The sequence below is a fragment of the Ranitomeya variabilis genome, chromosome 1 (genome assembly GCF_051348905.1).
Source record: "Ranitomeya variabilis isolate aRanVar5 chromosome 1, aRanVar5.hap1, whole genome shotgun sequence".
In the NCBI taxonomy this organism is placed as follows: domain Eukaryota; kingdom Metazoa; phylum Chordata; class Amphibia; order Anura; family Dendrobatidae; genus Ranitomeya; species Ranitomeya variabilis.
Window position 1 is genome coordinate 179,283,595 of NC_135232.1, and position 19,175 is coordinate 179,302,769.

The window sequence follows — 19,175 nt, forward strand, 5'->3', positions numbered from 1 at the left end:
AATCTGAGCAGCGGCCATTTTCCCGGAGGCCACCGCATCAGAGCAATGGGGCTGCCGGTGCCTCCGGGCCTGGAGGAGATGCCGGAGGAGCCCCTACGCTGCAAGAAGATGCGCCGCCGCCCCACAGCACCCACGGCACGAAGATGCGCCGCCGCCCCACAGCACAGAGCACCCACGGCACGAAGAGGAGCTGCCGCTCCCAGCACAGAGACCCCCCACGCTGCCGCAATGAGGTAATGGGGGATATACTCCACTCACACTTTACTGTGAGACGCCCCCTCTCTTCGTCATCGGGACCACTCCCCACGCCAAAAGGCACATATTCACCGGCCCTATAAGATGACATACGGCGTATAAGAAGACCCCCGACTTTTAAGAAGATTTTATATTTTAACTGGATAAGTTGGGGGGTCGTCTTATACGCCCAGTCGTCTTATATGCCGGAAAATACGGTAGTTTCCTCCAGGCTTTTCTTGTGCAGCTTCAGTAGAAGGCTGTTATGTGGAACTGTATCCAATGCCTTTGCAAAGTCCAGATATATCACATCAGCCGCATTACCTACATCCAGATTTTCACTTACATCTTCTTAGAAACCCAACATGTTAGTTAGACACGACTTATTCTTCATGAATCCATGCTGGTTGTCCGTTATTATATCATCTACAATATATTTCTGCAGGTCACCCCTTATAATGCCCTCAACAATTTTGCACACTACTGGTGTCAGGCTTATCGGTCGGTAGTTGCCTGGATTCGCCTTCTTACCTTTCCAAAATATTGGTACCACGTCAGCCATCCTTCAATCCTGTGGCATTACCCCTGTCACAAGAGAGTCTAAAAATAGGAAATACAGTGGTCTGTCAATTATTGAACTCAATTCCCTCAGTATGTGTGGATGAATGCCATCTGGACGGATTTGTCAATGTTTAAATTGCTCAGACGTAGATGTACTTCTTTTTTTGTTAAACCAGTTATATCAGGTTATGAATTTTGATTTTTGCCCTGTTGAATGATCCCTGTAAGGCCGGAGTCACACTAGACCGTAATACGGACGAGTGCAATGCGATAAAAAATCGCATAGCACTCGGCCCAATGTTAATCTATGGGGCAGCTCCTATCCGTTGTTTTCTTGGCCGTATTCAGGATCCGAGTGAAATCGCAGCATGCTGCGATTGTCAGCGTATCTCGGCCGAGATTGCAAGTCTATGGGTGCGAGAAAAAAATGGATTACACACGGACGATCAGTGTGACTTGCGAGAAATACGCACCGGTGTTCTATAGAAAAGCCGGTAATTCAGTGCGGTGTACAGTAAAATCACACTGACAGGTTAGAATAGAATAGATAGAATAAATGTCTACACATAGTATAGGTATTTGCGTGCGTGTGTGTATGTGTGTGTGTGTGTATGTATGTATATATATATATATATATATATATATATATATATATATATATATATATATATATATATATATATACACACAATATATGCTCGTATGGCATGCGCTAGTGTAACAGAAAGTGCCCGAATGCTTGGTGTGTCAAGAGGTACTGTCTCCAAAGAAATGACTGTTTGAAAGAGAAGGAAAAACGTCTGCAGCAAAGCACAGGTCCAGCTGAAAGTCATAGTTAACTGAGAGACACTGTCAGACTCTAAAGCGAATTGTGAGAGAGGATCGCGAGACCACGGCTCCGAAAATCACTGCTGAGCTCAATGAACACCTACAGAACCCAATTTCCACGAAGACTGTTCGTCGGGAGCTGCACAAATCTGGATTCCACAGAAGAGCTGCAATTAGAAAACCGCTGCTCTCAATGACAAATGTTTCCAACCATTTAGAGTGGTGTAGAAACCTCCAGAATTGGTCCCTCGAGCAGTGGAAACATATGATATTCTCACACGAATCATCGTTTACCCTATTTCCGACCTCCGGCCGAGTGTGCGTTTGGAGACAGCCGAAAGAAGCGTTCCATCCAGACTGCCTTCTCCCAACCGTAAAACATGGTGGAGGTTCTGTGATGATCTGGGGTGCTATTTCGTGGAGATGCACCGGGCCAATGATATCCCTTCATGGAAGAATTAACAGCCGAGATTATTTAGGCATTTTGGGCGACCTAGTGCATCCAATGGTTCAAGCACTGTTCCTGGAGGGGAAAGCCATCTTTCAGGATGATAATTCACCAATTCATACAGCTAGAATCGTTAAAGCATGGCACGAGGAACATATTCTAATGAAGTTAAGCATCTCATTTGGCCCCCACAATCCCCAGAGCTCAACATTATTGAGCATTTATGGTCGATTTTAGAGATTCAAGTTAGTCATAGATTTCCGCCGCCATCGTCGCTCGAAGAACTGGAGGGTGTTTTAACTGCAGAATGGGCAAAAATTCCTTTGGAAACAATTCACACCTTCTATGAATCCATACCTCGGAGAATTGAGGCTGTAATCGCCGAAAAAGGTGGACCTACACCATATTAAACTATCTTTTGTTGATATTTCCAGGTGTTTCCATTATTTTGTCCAACGCCTGAGTATGTGTATGTATGTATGTATGTATGTGTGTGTATATATGTATATATATATATACATACATACATACATACATACATACATACATACATACATACATACATACATACACAGCTAATGCAGCTGTGCTCCTGCCTGTAAAAAGTGGGGAATGAGTGGAATGCAGGGGAACGTAGCTACCTAGACTTGCGGTGCTGCGCCCCCTGCTGGCATAACCTCATATGAACTCGAGCGTGGGAATTTTTCAGAATCTTTTCTCACGCTCGAGTTCATATGAGTTTATACCAGCAGGGGGAGCAGCACCGCCAGTCTACGGTGCTACGTTCCCCTGCATTCCATTCATTCCTCACTTTTTACAGGCAGGAGCACAGATGCATTAGCAGAGCTCCTGCTTGTAAAATTATTTAACCCCTTCAGATGGATTTACAACGTGGGACTTGACTATAACGCCGGAGAGGTATGGGATATTGTTGTTTTTTTATTTTAACTTGGTTTCAGGTGGCAAGGGTCTTCAATTGGATTGAGCGTTTAATAAACTATTACAACACCCTGTGTCTTTATTTCATTAAAATACTTTATTCCTAATGTGTGTGTGTTTTTTAACCCTTTATGAACATAGGATTAATAATGGATAGGTGTCTTATTGACACCTCTCCATTATTAACCCAGCTTAATGTCACCTTACAATAGCAAGGTGACATTAACCCTTTATTACCCCATATCCCACCGCTACTCGGGAGTGGGAAGAGAGAGGCTAGGTGACAGAATAGGCGCATCTTACAGATGATATATATATAGACTGTATATATGTTTTTACGAATATTTGAGGTTATGGATCCATTCTATGTCCATTTTGCAAGCCGGCGAGAAAAGCTCTCCGTACGGATGCCATACGGATAATTTTTGGAGAAAAATAGCATCCTTGCATTGAATATGGATCACTGTTCAGGAAATTTTCTGCGTATCTCGGCCATCAAAAACGGACCGTATTTTTATACGTTGTGTGTGACTCCGGCCTTACAGACAGTTCATTGGTGAACAATGATAAGTGCCTGTTTAATATCTCAGCCTTTTCTTTAGCCGCTGTAGTTATCTTGTTACTGTGATCTTTTAAGGGGCCAATAACATCTATTTGGCATTGATGAATTTATAAAAAATTTTGGGATTCATTTTAATGTCGCTGATTTGCTTGACTTTGCTCTCATGATTTCTTTTTTACATTTCTTATTTAGATCTTTATACTCCTGAAATGCTATTTCAGTATTCTCGGCTTTCAAGATTTTGAATGCCCTTTGTTTTTGTCTTATTAAAATTTGTACTGTCTTATTTATCCATAATGGTTTCTTTTTATTCCTTGACATTTTATTACCAGAGGGTATAAGTTTTCTGCAGGATTCTAGTAGTATTTCCTTAAATAATGCACCATTTTTGATCAGTATCCCCAGTTACCATGACGTGGTCCCAGTCCATGATTGTGCTCTTCCCTTAATTTGTTGAAATCTGCTTTCTTAAAGTTCCAGGTTTTTGGCATTTCCCCTTTTGAATGTTTGATTGAAAAATACATTGAAACTTACCATGTTATAGTCACTGCTTTCCAACTGCTCCCTGACATGTAGATCTGAAATTTTATCTGGTCTATTTGACAGAACCAGATCCAGCACATTACCTCCACTGGTTGGTTCATCTACCAGCTGAGAGATGTAATTGTCCTGAACTGTGGGTAAGAAATTGTAGATTTCAGCACAACCTGAAGATTCTATGTCCCATTGAATGTCTGGATAGTTAAAATCCCCCATAATAAGAATCTTATTACTGTTTGCTGCCTTTTTAGTTTGTTGCAACATTTCATCCTCTACCTCTCCAGCTATATTTGGAGGCTTGTAGCAAACTTCAATTAGCAGCTTTCCATTATTGCCATCCCCATGTACATTAACACATAGTGACTCTGCACTGCTGTAACTTAATGTCTGCATTAAGCACAGGTTTTAATGTGGATTTTACGAAGATGCATACCCCTCCACCTTTTTTTTATCTTTCTTGTCCTTTCTAAATGTAGTGTAGCTTTCTACGTTTGTTACCCAGTTATGGCTGGGGTTATATAAAAAAAAAAAAAAAAAAAAAAAAAAAAAAAAAGATTATTGAAAAAAAAGATTAAAAGATATGGCTCTTGTCAAGTCATGTTTCCATAATGCCCACCACATCGTATTCTGTGACCATCATAAGAGTCTCTAGTTCATTCATTTTGTTTGCTAGACTTCTTGCATTTGCCTGCAGACATTTAATATTATTAGCACATTTGTTACTCCTACTCAACTCCCACCTTTCCTTGCATATCCCAGCCCCCCAAATCCTCATTTACCCCTACTGCCTCCCTCTCTCTGTCTACTCTATCTATCTGTCCCCTTATTAGCACAACTATCTTCCATCCTTCCAGATCCTAGTTTAAAAGCTCCTCCATCCGTCTTACCATTTTTTTCCCCATGCACCTCTGCACCCTCCCCATTCAGGTGCAGCTATCCCTACCATGGAGCCTGTAGCTGACAGAGAAGTCAACCCAGTTCTCCATGAACCCAAACCCTTCCTTCCTGCACTAATTTCTGTCACTTATTTCTTATATCTCCCTAAACTCTTGTTAACTAGCTAGTGACGCTCGTGGCACTGGCAGTATTTCTGAAAATACCACATTGGAGGTCCTGACCTTCAGCTTTTCTCCTAGTTCTCTGTAATCATTTTTAATTACCTTCCACCTACCTCTAACTTTGTCATTGGTACCGATGTGTACCTTGTCATCTGGGTTTTCCCCAGCCCCACCCAGCAATCTGTCTATCTGATCCGCAATATGTCAAACCCAAGCACCCGGCAGACCACACACTGTTCGGCATTCACGGTCTCGGCGGCATATGACCATGTCTGTCCGCCTAATTTATACCATCACCTACCACGAACATCTGGTTGGCTTTTGCTGCATTCCTATTTCCCTCCTTCCTACAGCAGTCATTTTCCTGGTTGCTTGGATCAATGTCCTGCTGGAGTGATCCCTGTCCTAGGCTTGCATTCCTTATATCAGCCAAACAGTCATATTTACTAAGTTGTGCCAGATCAGGACTGGGCTCCCTGGCACTATTTCCCCTACCCAGCTGTGTACTTCTCTGTCCTGTACTTCTCCACCTCCACCCTCCTCCGCATCACTGGCCCCAGCCTGTGCAAGCTCAATGAGCTCTAAACTCCTCTCCAGGTTTGCAATGCTCCTGAGTGTTGCTAGCTGCACATTTAGGTCCATTACCTGGGCTTCCAAACATGTAACTTGCTGGCATCGAGGGCAGACATATTCACCCACAAACGGCTGTTCAATGCATGCATACATCCCACAAGATGCACACCTGGTGGCATTGTCCATGGAACACATATTCAATTGGGATAAACTGTACAGATAAAAGTAGAAAAAAAAACCAATGGAAGTTAGTAAGGAAAACGCCAAACTATGCTCTTGTGGTAACTGTGATATTGCTTTTAACTATGGACTTATCTGCAGCCTCGGACTTAACAGCCCTCTTTCTGCTCAGCAGAGCTCGCTTAAGCCTCTTTCACACTTCCGTCTTTCTCCACATGTCGGAATACGTCGGTTTGTGAAAAAACAGGATCCTGCAAATTTGTATGCAGGATCCTGTTTTTCCCATTGACTTGTATTAGCGACGTATGGGCACACGTTATGTCTGTCGTGCACTGGATCCTGTGCATTTTGGCGAACTGTCGTCTGCTAAAAACGTTCAAGGGAACGTTTGTCTGTACGTTGGATCTTGTGTTTCCTACTGAGCATGCCCGGCAGGAAATCTCGCTCTCTTCCCCGGGATTTTACACGGACAGCGGACCCGTTGAAACACTGCATCTGTTGCACACGTTATCCACTATTTCACAAACGTCCGTCTGTACGTCGCGCAGACGCTTTGTGACGGCTGACTCCCGACGGAAATGTGAAAGAAGCCTTAGGGATCATAGTCACTTGCGTGAAATACGGCCGAGTCTCGCATAGTAACACCCGGCTCTGCCGCCGGCACTTGGGAGCGGAGCGTGCAGCTCCATGTATTGCTATGCGGCCGCACGCTCTGCTCTGGAGTGCCGGCGGCAGAGCCGGGTTTTAACATGCGAGACTCGGACGTATTTCACGCAAGTGAGTGTGAGCCCTTAGAGTGTTTGGAACTTGTAGCCAACTTAGCAGCACAGCACAGGTGTTATTAGAAAATTATACACAACTGAAATTATGCAGCCATTGTCTGATGTATGCTGTCTGTGGATCAGGCAGTATGTTTCAGCTGTTGGGTTCCCCTTAAAGTAGTTTTTCGGGTTTCTAAATTGATAAGCTTTCCTACTATTGGCCCACCTAACACGACATACTGATAGGGAAGATGGATTATGATAACCATTGGGGACAGCAATGATAATGTGTGTTAACTGTAAAGCGCTGCGGAATATGTTAGTGCTATATAAAAATAAAGATTATTATAATATATGATGGTCAACATATGTTCTATCCCAGCAGTATCATTGCAGCAAAATTGACCCTTTACAGAATCAATGGGTTTTTCCTGTAATTCCCCTGCCAGTAGCTACAGACATTGAGATGTTGCTTATAGTTGGTTTTTATCACAGTTAATTGGTGTGGGTTTTTGTCCCCCTCACCAATTTTTGATTAGCATATAAGAATGTCAAAAGCATGTTGTACTATGCAAATAGCCTGTTCGGAGAGGAAGAGGACTTCAACTGTAGCGCCACCTATTGTAAGTAGCAATCATAAGTCGTAAACCTTTTTAAAGCGCTTTGCAACATGGTTTAGGATAATCACAACAATAGGTGGATATAAACAAACCACAACTGAGTATAATCCTAAAAGGTTAATTTTATTACAAGAAATCAAGAACAATAAATAACAAAAACAATAAAATAAGTACCACTGGAAACCAATGTACAGGACACAAAATGACCAGCACACCAAGTCAATAATAATGATTGCAATATAAGTAGTTAATCAATGCCCTATAGAGTGCATAGAAAAGCAGGCTAGACAAACTGTCTGTGCAACTGTTTTGTAGCTAGAAGATCACATAATTAATAAAATGCAAAGTGCATGATGCATACAAGGCCTAAAAAGACCATGAGAGTGCAAAAAATACGCTAGCGATCAAGGCATGATATACTTACTAAATAGAAGAAAACTGGGTGCTGGTAACAAATTGGTCCCTGCCGCCCCAACGCACGTTTCGTCGAGACTTCCTCAGGAAGTCTCAGGAAGTAATAAAATTAACCTTTTAGGATTATACTCCGTTGTGGTTTGTTTATATCCACCTATTGTTGTGAATATGCTATTTGGAGTTTTTGGTCCTTTCTACTGATGTTCGGGACATTTGTCTAGTGTTTATGGTTTAGGATAAGAAGTCAAATCAGAAACTCCATTTGCAGACACATGTTTTGTGATGTTTGCCCCTCATCAATACAAATCAGAATTCATGTTTTGCACTGATCAAGGGCAAACACCTTAAAAACATGTGTCTGCAAATAGAGTGTCAAGTTTGGCTTCTTATCCTACCATGTGGCAAGGCTTATTAAAGAGTCTATATTGACGTCTAGGATTGCTACATTCAATATGTGGTTCTATTGCTCCTGTCCACTTCTTTTTCGAAGAGGTTATTTGCATTTGTAAATTCCCAGAGGCGCATTGCACTGCCCATAAGTCTCCTTGGCCAGCTTGGCACTTCCCACTAAGATAAACTGTCTCCTTTAGCATGTTGTAGATAATATCCATTTCTCAGTTTCTGTTGACCTGCAGTAGAAATGTGAACAGATAGATTTTCTTGTATCAGGTTTTCTTTAAAACTTTATTTTTGGCAAAAATTCAATTTTAAAGTCCAGATTAAATTTTGGCGGGTTTTTGCATCCACACACATCAGCTGAATACTGTTGTGGTGGAAGCCAGATTTAATTACTTCTTTTAGGTTTGGATGGGCTGAATTAGCTTACCACAATTTTCTTGCAAATTTTTAGCTCCTCTATTTTGTGTGCGAAATGACTAATGGTAAATGTAACTCACTTTTAAGTGAAATAATTTAGATTCTCATCATTATTCTTTTCCATGTTAGTCTCTTTTCTTTAATTTTTGATACTATTTTTTGAGTTATGATACATTTTTGCTCTGAATTTATGCAGCTTCAGATTCTACATCAGGCAGGAGTCCTAAATTCGTAATGTCTATCATCAAGGCCTGCCCGTACAGCAGAACACGCTTTTGATAAGGGCTGGAAACTTTTCTCAGCAGACTTGCCAGTTACATCAGTTTTGTAAAGTAACTTTCCTCCTCCTGTAAATTTTCAGTAAAAGCTTTTATTCCAGGTTTGTCATAGATTTGTAGGCTCAGCAAATCTGGAAAAAATATTCCCAGTGCCTTCTCAACTGCATAGCGTTATATTGCTTTTTTTTTGCCTGCAGTTGTTTCCCCTTTTTTATATATGCAATATATAATTTTGCATTATTTATTTATTACAGGAGAGATGCACTCAGAGGGTACGGTGGCAGATGTATTGGACAAAGGCTCAGGAGCTGTCATTCTGCTTGACGGTAGGTAGATCATCTTATGAATGGCTTGTTAAAATGGTCAATAAATCCTTATACTGGGCAATCAAATTGTGCTTCTCACTTATTATAAACTTGTTAGTTTTATAAGAGTACACCTCTTCATACAGTTTGCTTTCATTTTGCTTCCCTAATACAGAACTCTGTCAAAAGCATTTCACACCAAAGCAATTTGCAGTTAGAATTACTAGAGGAGGAGAAGGCAGTCACATTTCTGATCGTAGTGAAGGTCGTTTCAGGCAGAAAAGAGAATCGTGGCAGAGAATTACTAATGAGGTGCAGAGGAGAGAACAAGTGAGCAGAGGCTGCACCCAGATCGTGGGATGTAATCTGTACATCAGACGTCCTCATATCTTCTCTATGATGCATTCCTAAATGTAGAGAAATACTAGATCCATAGTCAGTTATTCAGTAATGCACTCCAAATTTAAAGGGAACGTCAATCTGAAGAATTTATGTCCTATGAAGTGGGCAAGTCATGAGAGTGCAATTTGCAAAAACATAACAAAACATGCTATATTGTAAGCTGGATTACTCAGGTATTTGCTCAAAAAGTTGGCTTTGGAGGTGTGGGGTGATTGGCTCTTCTTAAAGGAGTATTCTTAACATGCATCTTCTGCTGCCCATCAGTTTACTTCCTTGATACTGGGGGAATGAGGGGGGCACTCTTCTGGTTCAATGGCTCCGTCCTACTGCTGAGCCTGCTACTTTGACACATTAAGCTTTTTTTTTCAGGGACTTGTTCTGAAGTCTATTATCACTATATTTGTGTACAGTGAGAACAGGGCCTTTGAAAAAAGGACATTGCTTGGGATAATAAGAGCTATGATTCGGAGAACTGCTCTGGAAACCGCCATGGTGGCAGATTGTGAGTTTGCAGGACTGGTACCGGTTCAGGAGCTAAGAGGGAAGGTAGTTGAGCAGATAACTGCTGTATAGAGATCAATGGACTAGAGAGAGTTGACTGTGATATTGGGAGTTATCCCATCAGTCCGGAATGTGACTACTGTGCATACTTGACCAGGTTGTGGTGATCGATCGCCTTGGAAACCAGCTGTACACTCTGTAAGATAAAAGTTCTCCTAGAAGGAGAATGATGTCAGCAGATATAAAAAGTCAGTTGGAAACTTGCCTGTTTTCAAGCTGACTTAATTAACTATACCCATTTCATAACTTGAGAATTCCCCTTTAAGGAAGTCGGTTGAGTATGGAGTTTAGTTGGTAGCGCATCATGGAGTAACAAGCTTATAATTTATCCTGAAGGGAAAGAAAAAAATCTTGCTGGAGCAATCTAGTGTAGTTAGTGATTGCCTAGTCTGCAAGGGATGATAGTAAAGTCAGATGCCTAATTTGCATGATCTTCCCATGGAACATTGTCGAAATGACTTGTTTTCAGCCAGTCTCCTTAAAGGGTGTCTGTCAGCACATAGTGACTGTTGAAACCAAGCACAAGGTGTTCCATCTGCCCTTTATGCAGCCAGTTTAGTGTGCCTTCCCACCTACAGTGCTTTTTTATCTTTTTCAACCCTCCCACCCCACTTCCTTGAAAGCTCTGGGTTTAAGGAGCACAGGAGGGGAGAGATGCAAAACAAGTAGGTGGGAAAGTGCACTGAAAAGTTTGAACACTCATTTTGCACAGACCCCCTGTAAGGAGAGACTGTTTTTCCAAAACCTGCATTATGGATTTCTCTTTCAGCCAGCCAAATTCTGCTCAGCACTGGTGAGTAGTGATGGGCGAGCGTGTTAGTATATAGCTGTATTCGAGCATGCTCCGGTGTAATCCGAGTATTACGGGGGGCTCAAGTAATATGTCCGAGTCCCCGTGGCTGCATGATTCGCGGATGTTACACTGCCGCAACACATGCAGGGATTGCCTAACAAGTGGGCAATCCTTGCATGTGTTGCGACTGTCTAACAGCCCCAAATCATGCAACCACGGGGACTCAAACACATTAATCGAGCCCCTGCAATACTCGGATTACACCGGAGCATGCTCGGATACCGCTATATACAAACACGCTCGCTCATCACTACTGGTGAGCTGGAAGAGCTGCCTGTGGATGGGTGTCTGGCTTGATAAATATTTTTGGTCATGTTGCAAGACTTAAAAGATGAAGTAAAGCCAGGTAGGACAGGGTTAAATTCCAACTCTGCAGGTTTGGTAGAGGCACCTGCATAGCTCTTAACCAGAAGCAGGAATTAGGTTCACTTGAGCCATAGTGAGGGACATTGCAATAGTCATGGCAGTAGATGATGAAGGCATGCACATTTTAGTAGATTCAGGTTTGAGGAACGGACATCAGTAGCTTTCCCGTAGGCCCTCATTCAGCAGATGAATGCCAATAGTGTGTTCTTTCGTCTTTTCTGTGGCAGACAACTCTCTCCTATGTAGAGGTCGATTGCAAGGAAAAATGCTACGCGGTATATGTTGTTTGTTTTTACAATGTGTCCCTATGGTGAACGGATAAGAGTATATGTGTCCGACAGTGTGCACAGAGCAAAGTACCCAGCTTTATACATCCATATAGTTATATATTTCTGTATATCTATATATTTGTACTGAAAGAGGAAATGTAAAAGTATCAGTTATCTTAACAACCAGACTTTGATGTCCCTTAAAGAAGAATTTCTTCAGCCTACTAATGTGATTAGAATAGTCAATTACATCATTTAGTATTCCCTGAATGAAGTCCATAAATCTCCATTACTAATTAGATGTCGGGTCCCAGGATGGCAGCTCCCGTGATAATTGGAATAATGGCTGCTCTATGTGAAATGTTTTCTTGTATTTAGTGTGCTACGAATAACTGTATTAGCATAAAGACACATTTATACATCTGTTCTTCCCTTAGTGCTGTTTCTTATTGATGGATTCACTAGAATGAATACCTTTTTATTTGCTGCTCTTGGTTTCTAGCTGGACTTTTCAATCTCCAATAAGATATCTTTAATTGAGTGATAAAATATTGCAGTACAGCTTTCATAATGATTGCATTATTTGACAACTGTATGATTTAGAAAAATCCTTTAGATTGATGCATTGCATATATTTGCATCTTTCATTTTTTTTTAATTCTTATAGATTACCCCAGTTACTTACTAACCCCCCCAATTTCAGTAAGTCACTGGGGTCTATTTGGCACCACCCGTGTGCCATCACACACAATACATGTGTATATATAGTACATTATACCAGAACTTTGGCAGGATTCTTATATATGTCCTGATCCTCTCCGCTTTACCTCTGCATAGTGGACTATGAGCAGGATGCACCTTGTAGACTGCCTCATATAGGTCTCTTTTCTCCGTCCTTGCTCTTTACTCGTCTTTGCATGCTTTCTTGTTGTGTTTAGAGGAAAACATATAAACAGAAATTCAGAAATGCGCTTGTGTTTTCCTCTTTTCCTAGTAAATACTTATTGTGGTAATGAGCTGATCTGCTATAACCAGTTCTCTGTGTTTGTGGTTGGTGCCGGTGGATTTGGTGGGAAAAGGTCCTCCTCCAAGGCCAAGGTATGTATAATGTGCAATGCTTCTTGTTTGTTCTAGCTCTAAATAATGAATATGAATGTCTCTTGACAGTACTTGTAACAAGCACATAATGAATTCATACCACTCATCCTAGAAAGAATGTGGTTGTTTGCTAATTAAAATGTGTGTTGAATAGTACATAACCAAAAGTAACTGTGAGCATTATTAGTGCTAAAATCTATTTTCCCTTTCCCTGGTTTCGTTCAACTATAATGCAGGGTCTTCTGTATTTAAAAATGTAATAAATGTCAATTTTGACAGCAAAACCTTCACAAGTTTTACTTTTAAAGTGGATTTTTTACACCTTCTATGGTCCTTTATGTGAGGGCAGATAAGGATACAGGCTTGGGAATATATATTTCTCTGATTAAAATGTAATGTTTTTGTGCCCCTAGGACTCACTGAGAAAGGCTGTGAGTCCTGCTTCCCCGTCCCACACAGAGTGATTGACAGAGCTTCCAATTTCCACATTTAAATGTGAAAGCTGCCAATTACTGTAGTGAGTTGGGAAACAGGACTCGTAGTTTCTCTAGTCCGAAGAAACATGTCCTCAACCTCATTGTCTACATTTCTATTCTAGGCTTCCTTTAGGTAGGGAGGCATTGCAGATCTGAGAAGGCCAATCTATTTGTGTTAAATATATTTAATTCTCCATGGAACTTTAATTTTCATTGGAAGTTCTTGGTAACAGATGTCATGTTGTCTGACGTGATCTAACACCTAATCTTCCACAATGCACTACACTTCAGTCACAGAGCAACCAATTCTTGTCACAATGGATCAGGAGCTGCAGGCACTAAAGGACCTATCAGTACAGAGTGAAGTTAGTCTGGATGGCCCTTGGCAACCCATCCGATCCTTACTTTCATTATCTGAAATACACTGGAGAAATTGAATCTTGTTGGTTATCACCATGCGTTTTTACATTTTTTTTCTTCCTTAATTTTATTATATTTAATGCTGACCTAATATTCTGGGAGACAGCTGTTTTGGAAGACCTAGATGTACAGTGCCTTGAGAAGTATTCATACCCCATGAACACAAAGTAGCAAGTATTTGTGAAGTGTAAATTAAATTATATAAGGTTCTCTAATTATTTTAATAATATAAATCTGAAAATTGTGAGGTGCATTTGTATTCAGACCCTTGTAGTCTCATACCCCTAAGTAAAATCCTGAGTGACCACCTGTGTGTAATTTATTCTCAGTATAACTACAGAAAGTTCTGTGAAGGCCTCAGAGGAACATTAGGGATCCAACAGCATTATGAAAACCAAGGAACAGAAAAGACAGGTCAGGGAGAAAGTGGTGTAGAAGAGTAAAGCAGGATTGGGTTATATTAAATAAAATAGCCCAAACTCTGAACATCTCATAAAGCACTGTTCAATCCATCTTGCAAAAATGTTACAAATTGTGTTGTAGTTTACGAAATGGGGTCACTTGTGGGGGATTTCTGCTACTTTCGGCATCTCTGGAGAACTGCAAATATGATATAGTGTCCACAATCTGTTCCAGCCAAATTTGCAGTACAAAAACCAAATAGTGCTCCTTCCCTTCCACACCCGGTTGTGTGCCCCGATAGTACACTGCTCAAAAAAATAAAGCGAACACTTAAACAGAATATAACTCCAAGTAAATCAAACTTCTGTGAAATCAAACTGTCCACTTAGGCCAGTCTCACACGTCCAGATAATTCCGGTACCGGAAAAATCGGTACCGGAGTTGTCCGTGTGCCCGTGCGTTTCTGTGGCACATCAGTGTGACACACGTGTGCTGCCCGTGTGCCGACTGGGTACCACATGCACCGTGCAGGAGACAGCGCTAGAGATAAGCGCTGTCCCCCTCACGTGGTGCTGAAGCCGCCATTCATATCTTCTCTGCAGCAGCGTTTGCTGTAGAGAAGATATGAATAATCCTTTTTTTTTGTTTGTTTCTCGTGTTTAACATAAAGATCCATGTCCCCACCCCCTGTGCGCCCGCCCGCTGTTATTAAAATACTCACCCGGCTCCCTCGCTGGCGCTGCTTCCTGTCCTGGCCGCACCTTCTACTGTATGAGCGGTCACGTGGGGCCGCCGATTACAGTCATGAATATGCGGCTCCACCTCCCATAGGGGTGGAGCCGCATATTCATTTCTGTAATCGGCGGCCCCACGTGACCGCATACAGGAGAAGCTGCGGCCAGGACAGGACACTGCGAGGGAGGCGGGTACGTGTGCGGTATGTGTTTTACACGGACCCATTGACTTTAATGGGTCCATGTAATCTGTGCGCTCCCACGAACACTGACATGTCTCCGTGTTTGGCACACGGAGACACGGTCCGCAAAAAATCAATGACATCTGCACAGATGCATTGATTTCAATGTGTCTACGTGTGTCAGTGGCTCCGGTACGTGAGGAAACTGTCACCTCACGTACCAGAGCCACTGACGTGTGAAACCGGCCTTAGGAAGCAACACTGTTTGACAATCAATTTCACATGCTGTTGTGCAAATGGAATAGACAACAGATGGAAATTATTGGCAACTATCAAGACACACTCAATAAAGGAGTGATTCTGCAGGTGGGGACCACAGACCACATCTCGGCACCAATGCTTTCTGGCTGATGTTTTGGTCACTTTTGAATGTTGGTTGTGCTTTCACACTCGTGGTAGCATGAGACGGACTCTACAACCCACACAAGTGGTTCAGTTAGTGCAGCTCATCCAGGATGTCACATCAATGCGAGCTGTGGCATGAAGGTTTGCTGTGCCTGACAGCATAGTGTCCAGAGGCTGGAGGCGCTACCAGGAGACAGGTTAGTACACCAGGAGACGTGGAGGGGACCGTAGGAGAGCAACGACCCAGCAGCAGGACCGCTACCTTAGCCTTTGTGCAAGGAGGAACAGGAGGAGCACTGCCAGAGCCCTGCAAAATTACCTCCAGCAGGCCACAAATGTGCATGTGTCTGCACAAACGGTTAGAAACCGACTCCATGAGGATGGTCTGAGTGCCCGATGTCCACAGATGGGGGTTGTGCTCACAGCCTAACACCGTGCAGGACGCTTGGCATTTGCCACAGAACACCAGGATTGGCAAATTCGCCACTGGCGCCCTGTGCTCTTCACAGATGAAAGCAGGTTCACACTGAGTACATGTGACAGTCTGGAGACGCCGTGGAGAGCGATCTGCCTGCAACATCTTTCAGCATGACCGGTTTGGCAGTGGGTCAGTAATGGTGTGGGGTGGCATTTCTTGGAGGGCCGCACAGCCCTCCATGTGCTCGTCAGAGGTAGCCTGACTGCCATTAGGTACCGAAATGAGATTCTTAGACCCCTTGTGAGACCATATGCTAATGCGGTTGGCCCTGGGTTCCTCCTAATGCAGGACAATGCCAGACCTCATGTGGCTGGAGTGTCAGCAGTTCCTGCAAGATGAAGGCATTGAAGCTATGGACTAGCCCGCCCGTTCCCCACACCTGAATCCGATTAAACACATCTGGGACATCATGTCTCGCACCATCCACCAACGTCACGTTGCACCACAGACTTTCCAGGAGTTGGCGGATGCTTTAGTCCAGGTCTGGGAGGAGATCCCTCAGGAGACCATTCGTCGCCTCATCAGGAGCGTGCCCAGGCATTGTAGGGAGGTCATACAGGCACATGGAGGCCACACACACTACTGAGCATCATTTCCTTGTCTTGAGGCATTTCCACTGAAGTTGGATCAGCCTGTAACTTCATTTTCCACGTTGATTTTGAGCATCATTCCAACTCCAGACCTCCGTGGGATATTAGTTGTGATTTACGTTGATCATTTTTAGGTTTTATTGTTCTGAACGCATTCCACTATGTAATTAATAAAGATTTACACTGGAATATTTCATTCAGTGATATCTAGGATGTGGGATTGTAGTGTTCCCTTTATTTTTTTGAGCAGTGTAGTTTATCATCACATATGGAGTATTAGCATACTCAGGAGAAATTGCTCCTCAACATATTTTGGGGTCCACTTTTTCCTGCTACTCTTATGTAAATGACAAATAAAATGGGGCTAAAACAACATTTTAGGGAAATGTTCAAATTCCTGCAAGCAAAATTCCTGGATGCAGTTTAGAATACGTTGAAAAATTTAGTTTTTAAAATACTCTTGTTTAGGAGTTTTTTTTCCAGTTTGCAAGCTCCCTAATGTCATCCTTATGCTTTAGTTGGTCATATCTATAGATATTGTATCAATGGGACATCCACTTTTTTTCCTATCAAGCATGACCACACCCACAGAAAGCCGGGATCCGCCCTTCAAGGGCAGAAAACCTACAGAATAAAAGAGCAGAGCCTTTCCAACACATCAGTTGGTTTCCTGTCCTTGGAGAGGGGAACCTGCAGTTTGGAGTTGTCCAGGGTGATGATAGTCTTGGGACATTAAGATATTGCTTAACCTGGCCCAGGCCCCCTGGGAAGTGGTCCTTGAAGGGAAATAAGCTAGTGTGCAGAGGCATTGTAGCATATTTAATCAATGTGACCCCTGGCTGCAGCGTCATCCCGGATCTGCGCATATGTAGAGCCCATCAGCCCATGATGTTGCGCCCTGATGACGAGTGCACCAGTGACATTAGGAGCGCCGGAAGTGAAGGGGTATTGCTGGAGAGGTGCCTAATTGGCAAACTTAAATTTTCACATAAGATTTGTTCATTTATTATCCAATTAATTATTAGTAAAGCATATGTAATGAAAAGTTGCAAACAAGAAAGCTAGTTGCAATGAATGATTTGTCTTGGTGACAATAGAGCTGCACAGCTAGGATCCTGTTAATGTTCTTTTTACCCTCCGTCATTCTTCAAACCTAATTCCTAACGCTGTTGCCACAGAGCCGCACAATAAGGGAGCAGAACACCAGACAGATATAAAATATTCAGCTTTTCTGCAGAGACCAGACAGACTGTAAATAGAATCTGGCTTCGCTTGTGGACTTTTTCTTTATGTATTTCCCCATTGTCATTGTAGGTTTTATTATAAGAATACAGTAACGGTTGGTGTTTCTCTCTTGCTTTACATGTATATTGCCGTGTGCGCATTGAATAAACTCCCATTTCTGATTTAAGATGTGAATTATTTCAGGGTTCGAGTGTAAAGACTCGAAATATGTAACAATATTACTTTGTGAATCGGTATTATAAATGACAACAGCCATTAAGTTTAAAAAATCAATTTTTCTGAAAGAATCATTATTTTGTTGTACACTTTCATCTTGCAATTGTATATCATCATTGTAGTAATGTTTTGGTTAAGCATCAGAACTTCACGCAGTGTTTTGTACATATGAATCAAACTTTATGGTCTGCACTGTTCCTTTCGGATAAAGTTATAGACAGCGTACTCCCCACAGAGGCATTACTTCCAGCGTTCATACTCTGTATTGTGCTGCATAATAAATATCCCCCATACTGAGAAGACTGTATTGTAACTTCTAGATGAAAGTTTAAATGCATAAATGGTACGGTGGCACCTTTGCATGCTTCTAAATGAGCCATTTTCGTACCTGAACAATTTAAAGGAAAAAAAAGACTCCTACTAAATAAATGTCACTGAGGACAAAATGTACATTCAGTTGGAAGGTGCAGTAGCATAACATTGGGGTTGGAAGGGGGATCATCAGGATTGCCAACCTATTATTCAATTTTTTACAGATGGCCCTATTTTTTTTTTTTTTAATTCATGTCCAGTCGAAAAGATCACACCCATTACAAAGACCACAGCCGCACAAAAATTGTGGTAATGTCATTGTCATGGTATAGTGGTAGGATAGTATAATGGTAATGTCCCCCAATTCTATACGAATATCTCCCATCCTGGTATATGTATGATCCCCATCCTGGTGTATACATGATCCCCATCCTGGTATATATGTCCCCACCCAGGTATATATGGCCCCCATCCCCATCCTGGTAAACATGGCCCCAATCATGGTGCACACATACAAAAAAATGATTCCACTCGCCTTAGTGGGCACAGTGATAGCTGCAGTTGCCGACTTCTACCTCTTGTGACATGCTCTTCCGTTGCTGCCCACCATCCACAGCGAGATTGAGATAAGGTGCACATCCGGACTATAAGATGCACCCTCCACTTTCCTCCCAAATTTTGGAGGTAAAAAGTATGTTCTATAGTCCCGAAAAATGTGGTATTTATACAATTATGTTGTGTGTATAGATATATAATGTGTGTATCTATATTGTAAGGTGGCTGCCAGACACACAGTGAATGGGAGATATATATCACAGAGGTGATTGTTCTCTGTGAAACTTACAATGATGCTCTAGTACACACAGTACTAAGAGGGGTTAGTCAGCCATGACATGGCCGGGTTTATTGTGAGCAGCTGGAGCGTTAGGTTGGGATGACTACTCACCATATCTCCACCCTGGGTGTAGTTCACATGGTAAAAAGAGACCTGTTGGTCTCACACATTATCTGTGTCTGCAGACCTTCAGGATGGTGTATCTTTGCTAAAG

General features: G+C 42.2%; 1 protein-coding gene across 1 annotated transcript in view; it reads left to right on the top strand.

Annotated features, from left to right (window-relative positions):
* Positions 1–19,175, top strand: part of HSD17B4 (hydroxysteroid 17-beta dehydrogenase 4) — a 412,752-nt gene that overhangs the window by 235,932 nt on the left and 157,645 nt on the right. The window contains exons 15-16 of the mRNA XM_077290859.1: positions 9,067–9,138; positions 12,563–12,666. Coding sequence (XP_077146974.1) covers positions 9,067–9,138; positions 12,563–12,666 — 176 coding nt within the window. The remainder of the gene's footprint in view (positions 1–9,066; positions 9,139–12,562; positions 12,667–19,175) is intronic.